This window comes from Sphaerodactylus townsendi, linkage group LG13 (genome assembly GCF_021028975.2).
Source record: "Sphaerodactylus townsendi isolate TG3544 linkage group LG13, MPM_Stown_v2.3, whole genome shotgun sequence".
Taxonomy (NCBI): domain Eukaryota; kingdom Metazoa; phylum Chordata; class Lepidosauria; order Squamata; family Sphaerodactylidae; genus Sphaerodactylus; species Sphaerodactylus townsendi.
Window position 1 is genome coordinate 53,735,965 of NC_059437.1, and position 15,491 is coordinate 53,751,455.

Below are 15,491 nucleotides of genomic sequence, written 5' to 3' on the forward strand. Positions count from 1 at the left end.
CCTTTGGGACTATTTTCTACTGTGGAAGCACGCATTCCTGCCTCATTACTACTGACCGCACTTGGTTCTTTTTGTGAGACAGAGTACAGAGAGGGCTGTAAGGTTAGCGACCCCTCTATCCTTTTGTGTCACATCTCGTCTGTTGCTAGACTGGCACTCCTAGGCCTGCTTCTTCTCGGAAGTTAGCGTAAGAGACTCTTCCGAGCTAGCAAGATAGCAGTCGGCTATCTTTCCCTTCTTTCCAATCTTAAATGTAGTTTCCTAATAAACTTATATCCAGTGGTGGGATCCAAAAATTTTAGTAACAGGTTCCCATGGTGGTGGGATTCAAACTGTGGCGTAGCGCCAATGGGGCTGGGCAGGGCATGATGGGGGCGTGGCTGTGGCAAGGACGCAGCCGCTGCGCCGGTCCTTGGGCGGGAAACGAATGCACGCAGGCACAGCCTGCCACGCACGCCGGTGCACCTCCTGCTGGACTGCTTCAAGTTTTGCGCGCTACTGCTGAGAGGAGGGGCGTAACTAAGGCAAAAATCACGTGGCAAAATCACCAATTAGTAACCCCCTCTCGGCACACACAAATCATTAGTAACCTACTCTTGGGAACCTGTGAGAACCTGCTAGATCCCACCTCTGCTTATATCTTTTACCCTTTTAGTCAGTGTGTTAGCTGCTTTTCTGTGCAGTGAAATGCCAACAGGCTCCGGATACAGGGCAGTTCATAAAGCAGCTTAGCACTTAGCCTGAATTTTCCCAAGCTCCACTGCAGGGGGGCCCTCCCCACCCCCCTCTCGCACCCGTCCACTCCTCTGAGAGCTACTTACACGAATGGAGCTTGAACATCAGCTTGACGGTGTAATGGTAGAGGTGGCTGCAATCTAGGATCACCTGGATGAGGGGGGCCAGCCGGCACTGCACTGCGGACATCTGGGACACGGCCATGGAGGTGTTGAGTTGCCTGAAAACTGAGCGCAGGAAAGGAGGTGGGTGGGTTTGGGGCCAGGCCGAAGAAACTCTGCCCCAACAGAAAAAAGAAATCCACGCCTCAAGATTCTAGCCTGCTCAGAGAAACTCAGGTCTGGCAGTCAAGTTCAAGAACGCCGGTTGGCGCAATAACTTCGCGCACAATTGGTTTTTTAAAATCCATTTTGTAGAAATTCTGTTCGTGTTACAGCGAATGAATGTACATCTTGCATGTACTCACATACCTTTGTCTGTAAAAGAGCCAACGAGTCTTCATTTTTCAAATAAAACTAGGGACTGATACAGTGGTGGGATCCAAACATTTTAGTAACAGGTTCCCATGGTGGTAGGATTCAAACTGGCGTAGCGCCAATGGGGCTGGGAGGGGCTGTGGCAAGGACACAGCCGCTGCACCGGTCATTGGGCGGGAAATGAATGCACGCAGGCGCAGGCTGCCACGCACGCTGGTGCACCTCCTGCTAGACTGCTTCAAGTTCTGCGCGCTACTGCTGAGAGGAGGGGCGTCACTAAGGCAAAAATCACGTGGCAAAATCACCAATTAGTAACCCCCTCTCGGCACACACAAATCATTAGTAACCTACTCTCGGGAACCTGTGAGAACCTGCTGGATCCCACCTCTGGACTGGTACCTGAATTTAGATCATGGGATTTAGACTGCATATTGCTTGTAATGGGAGAATAACTCAACACACAAAGAAAAATCAAGTCTATATTATACATGGATTGTAAACGTGTTTACTGTAACTTCTGAAGAGTTCACTGCCACCCAGTTCACCGTAAGTTGTGAACAAGCCTACGCACACTCCTGCTAGTATGTATCCATGCTTCTTCTATGTACATGTGTTCAGTAATGCTAAAAATATACCAAATGCATTTTCAAATTTTATTCCAGTTTTTAACTTGAACTTATATTATGGTTTGGACGAACAGTCTTTGGAAACTGGTTACCTCAATTTTATTTTGTATTTGGTCTGGAAATGTACTATCTGGATTTTATATTTTATATCTGATATTTTCTGGTCTTTGACCGAAATAAAATATTGATTGATTGATTGATACCAAATGAATGTAAGGCTGGACATGTCCATGTATTTATATCTTAAATTTATATCTTAAATTTATATCTTAAATTTATATCTTAAATTTATCTTCAGTATTATTTTTTTTAATGAATACATACATTCTTTTCTTACAAATAGACATATGCACATCCAGCAGCAGCAGCAAACTACCTTTGCTCAATCACTCGGCTCAAAAGCCTATGAAATTGCCATAAGACGGTCGTGACTTGACCGAACATTACATACATACATGAGCTGTTGGTCATTTGTTAGTATAATGCAATCCCAAATTCAAATCTGACAACTTTCATAGACTAATAAGTGCCATTAAAGCAAGCTGTTCTCTTTCAGCTCCCCCAAGGCACTATGAGGAGCATAATAGTCTTCCTTGCAGGGTGGATGTATGTATTACTGTGATAATGGGTGGGAAGCCCTCTGCCCTGTCTCAAAACACCCTACTAGATATGATTATTATGAGAACTTAACAGCAGAACTTCCATGATCAGAGAGAGTCTATCTCCAGTTCACTAACTGCTGGGAGCAAAATACTCAACCATCCACTCTGTCAGCAGATGGAGAACTACATGGTGGTTTTAACATCGTGGTTAACAGCAAGTGGATTCTAATCTAGAGAACCAGTTTGATTCCCCACTCCTCCACCTGAGTGGTAAAGGCTTATCTAGTGAACCAGATGTGTTTATGCACTCCGACATTCCCGCTGGCTGACCTTGGGCTAGTCACAGTTCTTTGGAACGCTCTCAGCCCCACCTGCCTCACAAGGGGTCTGTTGTGGGGAGATGAAGGGAAAGGAGCTTGTAAGCCACCTTGAGTCTCCTTGCAGGAGAGAAAGGTGGGGTATAAATCCAGATTCCACCGCTTTAACATCCCAGGAGCCGCAGGCCAGCCGAGGAGCAAAGGAATCGGGACACAGCAGGCAACTGATTTCCCGTGACCCAGTCGGTGGCACCGGTTGTCGCTAGCTCTGTTGACTCAGGTGGCCTCCAAGTTGGGCCCAGAGTATTCGACAGAGATTACAGAAGCTTTATCATTAACTTAGAAATGTACACAAGCCTCGCGGCAAAGAGGTGGAATGCTGGGATGGACTGAATCGAACGGGTGCAAGGGGGAAGGGCGGGCAATAACCAGCGTGGTGTAGGGGTTACGAGCAGGTGGATTCTAATCTGGAGAAGCAGGTTTGATTTCTCACTCCTCCACCTGAGTGGCAGAGGCTTATCTGGTGAACCAGATGTGTTTCCGCACTCCTACATTCCTGCCGGGTGACCTTGGGCTAGTCACAGTTCTCTCAGAACTCTCTCAGCCCCGCCTACCTCACAAGGTGTCTGTTGTGGGGAGAGGAACAGAAAGAAGCTCTCCTTACAGGAGAGAGAGGTGGGGTATAAATCCAAACTCTTCTCCTTCTAAACAAGAATCTGATTCAATATAAAGCAGGTTTGTGTATTTCCCAACTCTAGGGCACAAGATCCTTTAACACCCAGGTTTGAGGCTGGGACGTCCAAAGTAGGTCACGAACGCTTCAAATCTTTTAGTAATGGGGAGTTGCTGACCTCTCCCTTCCCCCAGCTGCAAGATTTAGTGGTGGCAGTCATAGAACTCCAGGAAGAGAGCAAAGAACCTTGCAAAAGCTGCTCACAAATCTCTGCAGGTTCTGTTCCTGCCTCAACCGCAAAGCCGTTGCAAACAAGCATCTCTGCGCACAGAATGTCACACACAGTTTTATGCAGGCATTTCTTTGCTGTTCAGCTCCCTGAGAAACTCGGTTCTCTTTTACAAAACCCCAAGCCTCGAACCTTTGTGGCCTGGAAGCTCAGTCTCCATGTTGGGGAGGCGTCTTGTGCATTGGTTCAGGGAGTCCAATGTTATTGACTCCCAAAGGGGGTGCCCCCATCCCCCATTGTTTCCAACGGGAGCTAATAGGAGATGGGGGCTACAGTTTTGAGGGTCCATAACTTTGGCCCCCTTGAACCAAACTGCACCAAACCTGGGGGGTATCATTAGGGCAGTCTCCTGATGAGACCATTAAAGTTTTGAGACTGTGCCTTCAGAAATGTGCTCCCCCCAGCCTGCAACCCCCATTGACAGAAAACTCAATGCAGAATAAAGATTCTTGGCCAATTTTCTGGGATGTTCCTGCAGGGGGTGCATTTTTGGACATATCAGCACCACAATTTCAGGATATCATCTGGAGACTGTCCTGATGGGACCCCCCAAGTTTGGTTCAGTTTGGTGCAGTTATGGACCCTCAAAAGGGTAGCCCCAGCAAAGAATGGGGGATGGGGCACCCCTTTTGAGGGTCCATGGGGGGGGGGGCATCCAACTCAGGTTTTGCCCAGGGCTACAGTTTGCCTCATTATGCCCCTGACACACAATGGGACTTAGGGACAGGTTGCAAGATTACCAGAAAGGGGACCAGGCCAGCCTTCTCCAGTGCTTTCAACAGCATCACCTGCCGATTTCTGCAGGTCACGTTGCTGTTAAAAGCACCAGAGCAGCTGATCAGTTGGCAACTTTAGTGAAGTTGCCCACCCAGAAAACCCACAACTCACTGACTTTAGAGAACATTCACCAAAGACACACACAAATAATAACTGGAGAGAAGATGAATGGGATGTTACTCATTGAAGAAAATGAAGGGAGACAGTGTTGACAGATGGCCACTCACCCGACTCTGACAGTTTGAGTTCACAATCCATGTAATCAAACATCTCCACCGTCAGCTGAAAACTGTAAGGGGGGAAAAAGAGGACAAATTTCTATGTGGATAAAGCAAACTCAAGCTGTCTGGAATAAACATGCCCCCACCAACTTCCATTTTCAGGCCAAATACCCACCTCTGACTTCTTTCATTATTTTAAAAAAGATATCTTGCTCTCTAAACTTCTCGACTCTCAATAAAAGTACAAAAAGCACATCAATACTTGAAATGTTTTTCAGAACACTAAGAACACAAAGTTTAGTGAAAGAAACCATGATAACCATGTGGGCCCAGCCCCCACCCACTCCAGAACGCCCCCGGAATGCCCCCACACCAGTGCACGCCTGGAGCAAGACACGCCCCCTCCCCCTGGGCGCTACGCCACTGCCTCTGGGAACCTCGCAAGCAGGACTAAGATGACAGACATCTCTTTTTGGCTTGCAATCTATGGTTTTCAGATGAGGTTTCTGCCTCTCCACATGGATATGAATATTTAGCTACCTTAGTTGGGGGACAGGCATAACACAGCGATACATGCAAAAGGTCCCAACATCTCCCTGTAAGAGGTTTGGGAGGGGACCGTTCTTGACCAGAGACCTTGGAACTCAGCTGCCCATCAGAGACAGCAGGACCAAACTCAACTGCCCGGCTTGGAGCTTCATGGAACTACAAAATGAACGCCCCTTTGGTTTTTATCTGTGATGTTTTCAAACAAAACCTTCCAAGATAAACTCACGCATTCTTCTCCCTGTGTAAATGCTGTTAGAACTATAACATGCTTGAAACTGGCTTTAAAAAAAATGACGTGTCCAGCTTTAATCCAGAAAAAGGTGCCCCAGGATGCAAAGGTTTGGGGGAAATGAACCTGGTAGGATCAGTGAATTTCAGAGCTTGCTGGCCAAGAGGTATCTTGGACTCCTGCCTAAAGTCTGCCTTATGAGGTGCATTTAGCTCTCGGGACGCTCTGTTGACACCCAGGGAACAAAGAGCTCTATTATGCATTGTCAAATATTTCAAATAACCAGGAAAGGGGCTGGGGAATACTTACATATTATTCACATCTGTCCCGGCAGCTTTTTCTAGCACCTCGTCTGTCACTTCCAGACCCGGGGGAAATTCAGGATGCTTGGGGGAGACATTCAACAAGAAGACGGTCAGCGCCCATCATTATAACGTATTTTATCGTGTCTGTTTTAAATTGTTAACCGCCTTAGTGGCACTCGGCCAGGACATTTTGTAAATAAATTAATTAAGTTTCAGGGGTTTTTTTAGCAGGATCCAGCTCAGCCCTAGGAAAATCCAGGCACGGATCCATAATGAATTGCTACCTAAGTCCACTTTGCTTTCCCAACATGTGTCTGGCACATTCACACAATGGACTAATACATGCGCCTGCAACATATTTTTACAGGCCTTTGGAGTGGGATCACATGCCCAGCCTGGGAGCATTCAGTGGAAGGCTGGAGCTGACCGCTTTCATTCACACTTTCCACAGGAGAGGGGTGTGAGTGGAGGAAGTTAAGACAGATTCCACCAGGGAAGGGACAGAGTCAGAGTTACAGGCAAAACACCTAATAATTTTTCTTATAGCAATAGTGGCATAGGAGGTTAAGAGCTCGTGTATCTAATCTGGAGGAACCGGGTTTGATTCCCAGCTCTGCTGCCTGAGCTGTGGAGGCTTATCTGGGGAATTCAGATTAGCCTGTGCACTCCCACAAACGCCAGCTGGGTGACCTTGGGCTAGTCACAGCTTCTTGGAGCTCTCTCAGCCCCACCTACCTCACAGGGTGTTTGTTGTGAGGGGGGAAGGGCAAGGAGATTGTCAGCCCCCTTGAGTCTCCTGCAGGAGAGAAAGGGGGGATATAAATCCAAACTCTTCTTCTTCTTCTTATATGGTCAAGCAATCTCTTTTAGCAAACACAACATAGTAAGCCAGTTAAAAGGTAAGGTACCAGGTCATTACTGATCCATGGGGTGATGTCACTTTACAATGTTTACTAGGCAAACTACATTTATGGGATGGTTTGCTGTTACTTTCCTCCGTCATCTACACTTTATCCCCAGCAAGCTGGGTACTCATTTTACTGACCTTGGAAGGATGGAAGACTGAGTTGACCTTGAGCCGGCTATCTGAAACCAACTTCCAACGGGATTGAACTCAGTCCCCTTCTATTTGACCTACTTATTGATTCAATACACTCAGAGACAATCAGTCCATTAGAAACTTCTTCTTTTTGTAGTTTATTTAAGTCTTACTTATATCTGATATCTCAGGCTAGCATAATAAAACTTCCAGTGACAGCTAGCAACTTAAAATTCAAGAAAACACTTAATGTAGCTTAAGATATGTAACAGGCAAGCTTACAAATTGCTCTAATGAACTAACAGAAAACATTTAGGAAAACAAATTGGGCTTCAGCTTCAGTTAAACCCTCAACCAAACTAATTGCCTTTCTCTGTGCTGAGAGCCGCAGCCTCCAACTGTCACTTTTAGAAAGTTCGCTGAACTCTTCACAGCCGGCTATCTGAAACCGACTTCCATCGGGATTGAACTCAGTTCATGAGCAGAGCTTTGACTGCAGTACTGCAGCGTACCCCTCCGCATGTTTGGGACCAGTTAGCCAAATACAAATACTACAAATTATCAGACTCGAATGGAACATCCTTACTGACCCATCTAAAGATTACAAAAAGATAACTGCAAAGTCCTCTAAATACTCAAACGTGCCAAATATTATCATTCCCCTCCCACCGAACAAATTAGATTAATTCCCTTGAAGATCTCCACTGTGGGTGGCTAGAAGAACCTAGTCCAACTGGGGAAATGAAAGGGTGGAGACACAAACAGCTGAGGGAATTTTTTGTCCTATGAATGCTTGAAAACAGCTCAATCTGCCACTCACACACAATGCCCAGGACTCTCCCTTGCCCCCATACTACCCCCGCAAAGAAGGAAAAATAACAAATCTTGACAGGAACTGTTCAAAAGAGTTTGTGGGGGTGGAGTTGTATTAATCAAGTTACCTTGAGGTGGAAGGAGATTTTCGTGAGCAAAAGTTTGGTGTAAATGTTTACGAGCTGGCCGTAACGGTCATGCAGGTGGCCCTGGAAGGGAAAAAACAACATAGCCTGGTTTCAAAAGAAGTTTAAATCAACTACGGGCAGCTCCAGCCCAAAGCAGTCCCTTCCACACGTACCATCTGGTCCCATCATTCCCAGTTCCAGAGGCAAAACACAGGAGTGGGGATCAGGGGCGTACTGCCCAGGGGGACATACGGGATCAAATATCCCCAGGCTCTGGCCATTTAGTCATGTGGGGGGTGGAAAATCACCCCCCACACACACACCCCATGTTGCTTGGTCATGGTGGGGGAGGGCAGCCATCCATATGGGGGGAGTGGAAAACTCAGATTTTGCACCAGGCTACATTTTCCCTAGATATGCTGCTGGTGGGGATATCCCTGTATGCTGGCAAGACTTTTGGGAAATTTGAAAGACGGTCCCCGCCTATCACATCTCCCATTCCTTGCTCAAAAGGGCAAGACCAGGGCTATTGCTGACCAGTCACACACAACATTCATGTTGTATCTGGGACAATTAACATTATTTCTTTTTTAAAAAACTGTTCTAAATTCCTTTAGAATTTAGATAAGCTGTGGAGGCTTATTTGGGGAATTCAGATTAGCCTGTACACTCCCACACATGCCAGCTGGGTGACCTTGGGCTAGTCACAGCTTCTTGGAGCTCTCTCAGCCCCACCCACCTCACAGGGCGTTTGTTGTGAGGGGGGAAGGGCAAGGAGATTGTAAGCCCCTTTGAGTCTCCTGCAGGAGAGAAAGGGGGGATATAAATCCAAACTCTTCTTCTTCTTCTTTCAAATGTAAAAGCCCTGAAAAAGATGATGTGGCATATTACGGCACTTACCCAGAGGTCTCCAGTTTCTCGAATGTTACTTCGATACCTCTGGCAATCTTGAAGAACCTGGGAAAGTCAGCAAGCGAGGAAACTTCAGAAATGCGGCGTATTCTGGACCGTGTCATGTCAAAAACACAAACGAATCCCAGGGGTAATTTCTTCTTCCATCGTTCCACTGGGCGTTCCCAAATCTAACTGGGCAGACAGCCCTACTCCTCATTGAGTATCACCAGGTCATGACACCAATGACCAAGCCACAAAATGGCACAAATCCCTCGCCAGGGTCTCAGCCAAGCTGCCATATCCTTCCTTTCTGGGTTAGTAACACATAGTCTGCCTGTTACTAGACTCCCCACGAGCAATTCTGGCCCAGTCCTCCATCTTGGATAAAAGTCCTTACCGTGCATTATTCATTCAGCCTCTGAGTGAAATCCTGCAGCTCCATCCTGCTAGCAGGAGGTACTTCCCTTTGGCAAAAGGAAGCTCAGAGGCTAGGGCACAAAGTTGCGCATATTTGCTCCAAAAGCTGCTTCCAGCTATTTAATTAATTAATTAATTAACTAATTAATTAATTAATTTTTTCGACTTGATATACCGCCCCATCCCCAGAGGGCTCTGGGCGGTGAACAACACAAACAGTGTACATAAAATCACTAAAACATAATTATCATAAATATCCATTAAAAACAGCAAATACTTCCTAACCTAGGCATCCCACAAAAGTCAGTGCTTACCATAACTAAATCTCTCCCAGAAAAAGAGGAGAGAGAGGAGATGATAAAACCCGATGATATTAGGGCTCACATGGAACAAGACCCATATGGAACCGGGGGGGCGGGGGGGGCACACTCAGCGGCTGGTCTCTCCAAAGGCCCGGTGGAACAACTCAGGCTTACAGGCCCTGCGGAAATCACCCAAATCCCGCAGGGCCCGGACAGCTGGAGGACACCGTAAAGGCCCTGGCCCAAGTGGAGGCCAGCCACATCATTGAGGGGCCTGTGAAGGTCCCTATTGTCTGTGAAGGTCCCTTCAACCACCACGGTTAACAGCCAGGAACAGATCTCACCTCTATGAATGTTTCTCTTCCCCTTTTAAACCCCTTGGTGCCAGAGGGCATCACAAAACCCTGCAGTAGCAAGTTCTACAAGTACATTATTTGGAGAAAAAAATAGTTCGATCAGGTTCCTCTTTAAACTCAGTCTCCCAGCTGCTAAGTTTCCTCACCTCCGGGGATCTTCTCAGAGTCGGCCCCTACTCCTCTGGGGCTGAAGTTGAAATCTCAGTTAAACTGACAACTTCCCTTCCCTCACAGAGGCTGAGCTGCAAACTTACCTCTAAGTTCAAAGACAACACGTTTCCAGTTATCAGACACCAGGGGCTAAAATGGGGCAGGTAGAATCACCCTGCCCAGGTCTCGAGCATTCTTGGAGCAGCTCAGCTAAATGGTCCATTGGTCTAGTCCAGCATGGCAATGATTTTAAGCTTACCGAGATAATTTCATATGTGAAATATTCAACATACTAAGAGTCCCAGGCAAACTTAAACATCATCTAGAAGGTTTCGTTCACTTTTGAGCAAGAAATGAACATATCATATTTAGCCTTCTTCATCTTTAGTCTGAGTATACGGAACCTGAGATTCTCATCTGGGAATCTAAACCATTGTTTGGAAAAAAAAGAAGTCTAGTCCTCAAGATAAATGAAGGCATGTGAGGCCTACTGAAATCTCAGAAGCCAGAGGAGGAGCCGAGTATGACTTGCAAGGGGAAAGGGAAGTGCATGTAAAATTAGGATTATGCAAAATAAGACAAATAGACACAAATACACTTAATTTGCATGATTTATTTTGCATAAATTCAGGATTTCCTGCCATACCATGAAATCATGTCCTTGAGGAATTTGGAAGTTTGTTTTGTTTTGAAGCACAGTTCCTTTTCCTCCAACACTACCTCTGTACAAACAGTACATAATCCCGTTCACCAAGAGCTTGCATCCATTGGCTAAACAACTTACGTTTGGGTGCCCATCCCGCAGGACTTTGTGGAGAACATGGCAGAACTTCCAGCTGAGAATCGAGCTACTGGGCAAGGGGAGACCAATAGCGTAGGACCAAAACGTGAACGCGCCTTTCTCATGATGAGTTCCAAGAATAATTCCTTCAGTGTAGTCAAGGAAAAATATATATATCCATGAAACACCAGTGCACACACACAAATCTTTACCTCAGTCTATTTTAATCTTAGGGCACATTATCATAAACAGCGGGCTGCTGCCAAAATGGCAGCACTATGTTGCATTCTTCTATTCCCATTTGTAATCCTTCAAGAATGGATATTGACAAACTGGAATGGGTCCAAAGGAGGGCAACCAAAATGGTAAAAGATCTGGAAACCATGCCCTACGAGGAGAGACTTGGGGAGCTGGGGATGTTTAGTTTGGTGACGTGAAGGTTAAGAGGTGACATGATAGTCATGTTTAGATATTTGAAGGGATGTCGTGTTGGTGAGGGAGCAAGCTTGTTTTCTGCTGCTCCAGAGACTAGGACCAGGAGTCATGGGTTCAAGGTGCAGGAAAATAGATTCCACCTAAACATCAGGAAGAACTTCCTGACAGTCAGGGCTGTTGGACTGTGGAATGCACTACCTTGGAGTGTGGTGGAGTTTCCTTCTTTGGAGGTTTTTAAAGAGAGGCTAAATGGTCATCTGACAGGAGTGCTTTGATTGTGTGTTCCTGCATTGCAGGGGGCTAAACTTGATGGCCCTTGGGGGTCTCTTCCCACTCTATGATTCTATGATTCTAATATGCAAGTCCTTTCACCTCAGTTTTGAGTTTCTAAATAACATAAATAACTAGAATCATGCTGAATTTTTCTCTGGAAAAGATGGGAAGTGAGGATGTGAGGAAGAACATATGTCATAATGATGCTAGGGAAACTGAGCTAGGTATAATGGGGAAACTAGGCAGGCCTGTGTTTGATAACATGCACCTTTTACCTCAGTTTACTTGCTACATTAGGAAAATGAGGCTTTAGGGCCTAGCCCGACCTCATCTAAGAACAGTGTGGCAAGGAAAAGGAAGACCTAGCCGCATGACCAGTGAGCAATAAACGAATGCACAGACATGGAAATTTTATCACTAAAACTGATGATCCAAAGAATCTTTTCCAGACAGGAGTCTATGATCTCAGATTAATACCAGGATGCGGTCATGAATTCATTTCTATAAAATGAATGTCGATAGGCAGCTGATTTTAATGTACTTTCCAGCCTGCATGGGTGTTGCAAAAGAGTGATTCTGTCTACAGTATGATTAATTTTTTTAACTTTCACCCAAAATACCCCTTCCCAATCTCCTTCGAACCCCATCTTCAGCTTTAATCTCGCAGCCCCGCATCTTTACAGCTGAAACATATCTGCATTTGCAGACATTTGCCAATCACTACCCCTCAGTATCTATCTTTCAGACTTCAAACAGTGAACTCCCTGGGGCAGATAGCTATTGTTTTTCTTTACACTGCATCAGGAAACACTGTGCAAGGTAGGAATCAGATGATGGCATCATTGGGCAACTATCAAGTGTCTGTCGCCAAGTTGCCACGACATAGTTGTGGACATCTTACTGTGCACTCACTTGCACTACGTGGTAGTACAGAACTGCCTCTCTAGGACAACTGAACCACTCCAAGTCACAAAGGAGGAATAGTAGCTATTGTTACACTCAGTCTAGAGTTCCTCTATAGCAGGATTTTCATGCACTGGCAAGATAAATCAGGAGGTGAACGCTCAATACAGAGCAACAATAGCACCATATTCGGTTGGTGATGCACAGATCCTGCCAACGCAAGCAAAGGCTACTGGGAAAAGGATACTGCGGGCATGCTTCTCTTTCACTGGTGCTTCCTGTGTGTTGATAGCTTTGCTGATGCTCATTGCCTGGAAAGGGAGAAAAAGAAAAGAGAGAGATGAAAAAACAGCGCTGACACAGACTTTGTTATGTCCAGCTTTACCCCACAGCAGTGGTGGGATCCCAAAATTTTAGTAACAGGTTCCCTTGCCAGCCCCCCCCCCCCCCCGCTTAGCAAAGGGGGCAGAGGCGTACCTAGGCAAACCTGAGCCCTGGGCAAAACCTGAGTTGGATTCCCCTCCCCCCCATGGGCAGCCACCCCACCACGACCCCCCCAAATTTTTTTTGCACCAGGTCATTTCTAAATCATCAGCACATTATAGAAAATGCCCCAACTCACAAATCTGAACACAGCAATGGTGAAACACACAGGTTGTTTGATAGAGACTGGTGAGATAAAAGGTACGAAAGGCTGAGAATCAATGAATTGCAGTACCTGAAAGGGATTAACCCAGTTCAGCGAGTTACATTATTAGTCGCAATTGCTATATGGAACCTTCACGTTCAAAGGCAGGATGCCTCTCGGGGAGGCGAGGGCGTGGAGATGGAAAAGCGGACCCAATTAGTAACCCCCTCTCGGCACACACCAATAATTAGTAACCCACTCTCAGGAACTGGTGAGAACCTGCTGGATCCCACCTCTGCCCCACAGGTACCTGCATGTGAAAAGCTATGGCCCAAACCTATAAAACCATTGAAATTTTGCACTGTTTCCTACATTCAACACTGGAAGTTGCATTTGAACACTGAATCCGCTTCCAAATGTTCTGTCCATACATGCTCGTAACATCTACAGCAACATACACACACGCACACTGACAGGCTCAGCAGTCCTACCGTCAGGGGAGTCAAACTTGTCTGTCAGACCTCCCTGAGTGTCTAACAAATGGTCAGATTTCAAATCCCAGACATCGTTTGTAAAATTCAGAGAGTTATGCTGTTTCAGCTGAAAGGATGTCGGTACAGTTCCGGACTTCACAATAAGAATTTGCTGGACAGAAAGCACTTTGCAATAATACTCTGAAAGGACATCCTGTTCAAAATAGTTCAACAACAACAAAAAAATACTGTCTGAGAACAACACCTGGAAGGAAGAGGACAACTGTGCTATGCCACATCGCATCTGAGAACCACCTGGAGAGCAACCAGGAAAATTTGGAAGGGGTTTCTAAAAATATGGCTTCATCATCTTCCAGGCATAATTCAGAGTTTTGGTTATTGTTTACAAGTGTCTCAGCACAATTCAGTTATTACCTGTAAGTCCCTAAATGCCTTGACTCTAGGGCACAGGTGTCAAACTCACAGCCCTCCAGATGTTATGGACTACAGTTCCCATCATCCCCCATCATCTCCTGTCCATAACATCTGGAGAGCTGCGAGTTTGACACCTATGCTCTAGGGGGCTTGAAGGACCACTCCTGTCCTACAAACTTTGCCCTCCAATCAAGATTTTGAAGCCTTGATTCATGAAACAAGGGTGGTTACTAGGAGCAGGGCCTTTACATCGTGGCACCTTCATTTTGGCCTCCAGAATAACAATTTGCCTTGCATAAAACAAGAGTTTTAAAAATGGCCACAGCTTTGGCCTTCTGTTGCTGTTTTGCTCTTGCTGGATGTATTGGTGGGCAGACATAGAGTGTGAGTAGTTTGGGTAATCATCCAGAATTATGGGTTTGCTATCCTTCTGTTATTACTGGTTTGTTGATCTGATGTGATTTGGTTTTGTTATTAACTGGAAGCCTTAACATATGAAACACGTCACCCACTAGGCTCAATTTAGGTTTGATATTTCTTATATATATAATAAGGAACAATGCTCATCACATACAATAATATAATTTACTGTTGTATCATCACATGAATTATTTTTCTCTTTTTCCATTCAATAGTCTAAACTTAAACATTTTCTCTTTTTCCATTCAATAGTCTAAACTTAAACATCCCTTCAAAGGTGTTTCCACATTCATACAAATCCAAGTTCTTGCAATTGTTGACCAAGTTCAGTCATAAATATTGCAGTCTTCAATTCATTGCTGGCAGGAACGCATCGCACGAAATTGCGCTCTTCGGTGCCTTCATCAGTGCCAATTTGCCATTTACTTGTACATGAGGTGTTCTACAGGTAATAAACGCTTTCCAAGAAGCTGTTGGATCCTACCACACCTTTCTCTGGTCCAATTTGCCATTTACTTGTACATGAGGTGTTCTATAGGTAATAAACGCTTTCCAAGAAGCTGTTGGATCCTACCACACCAAAGGTTGTTTAAGTTTAGACTATTGAATGGAAAAAGAGAAAATGTTTAAGTTTAGACTATTGAATGGAAAAAGAGAAAAATAATTCATGTGATGATACAACAGTAGATTATATTATTCTTATGTGATGAGCATTGTTCCTTATTATATATATAAGAAATATCAAACCTAAATTGAGCCTAGTGGGTGACGTGTTTCATATGTTAATGCTTATTCAGACGTTACCTACATCTTTGTTACCATTAACTGGAAGCCACCTAAAGAGCAGAACTAGGAACAAGTGAGCTGAAATTCAAACAGGCATCACAGCCCAAATGACAATCTCATAGTCATGAACCACACCATGTGTAGCAGACTTCCCTCTGTGATACACCTCTGAAGAGGCCAGCCACAGATGCAGTAAACAAGATGCAGTAAACAAGAACAAGATCCACTAGACCACGGCCACACAGCCCAGAAAACCCACCACAACCAGTTGAATCCGGCCGTGAAAGCCTTCAACAATAAATCAAATAACCTCATCACCAAATGCTTAGTTGATTGGTAAGAATTCCAGCTTCTTTTTAAATCAGATTCGTAGATTTCTTGGCTGCAGTGGTAACATTAATGCTCTAGATTAGTGGTGGCGAACCTTTGGCACTCCAGATGTTATGGACTACAATTCCC

The 15,491-nt window shown here is 45.3% G+C and overlaps 1 protein-coding gene across 2 annotated transcripts in view; it reads right to left on the minus strand.

Moving 5' to 3' along the window:
• HIP1R (huntingtin interacting protein 1 related) overlaps window positions 1-15,491 on the minus strand; it is a 75,414-nt gene that overhangs the window by 32,141 nt on the left and 27,782 nt on the right. For both annotated transcript variants that reach the window (XM_048514470.1, XM_048514469.1), the window contains exons 2-8: window positions 12,538-12,601; window positions 10,683-10,825; window positions 8,680-8,736; window positions 7,780-7,860; window positions 5,804-5,880; window positions 4,723-4,784; window positions 822-962 (exon numbers count right to left, since the gene is read on the minus strand). In XM_048514470.1, coding sequence (XP_048370427.1) covers window positions 822-962; window positions 4,723-4,784; window positions 5,804-5,880; window positions 7,780-7,860; window positions 8,680-8,736; window positions 10,683-10,825; window positions 12,538-12,601 — 625 coding nt within the window. The remainder of the gene's footprint in view (window positions 1-821; window positions 963-4,722; window positions 4,785-5,803; window positions 5,881-7,779; window positions 7,861-8,679; window positions 8,737-10,682; window positions 10,826-12,537; window positions 12,602-15,491) is intronic.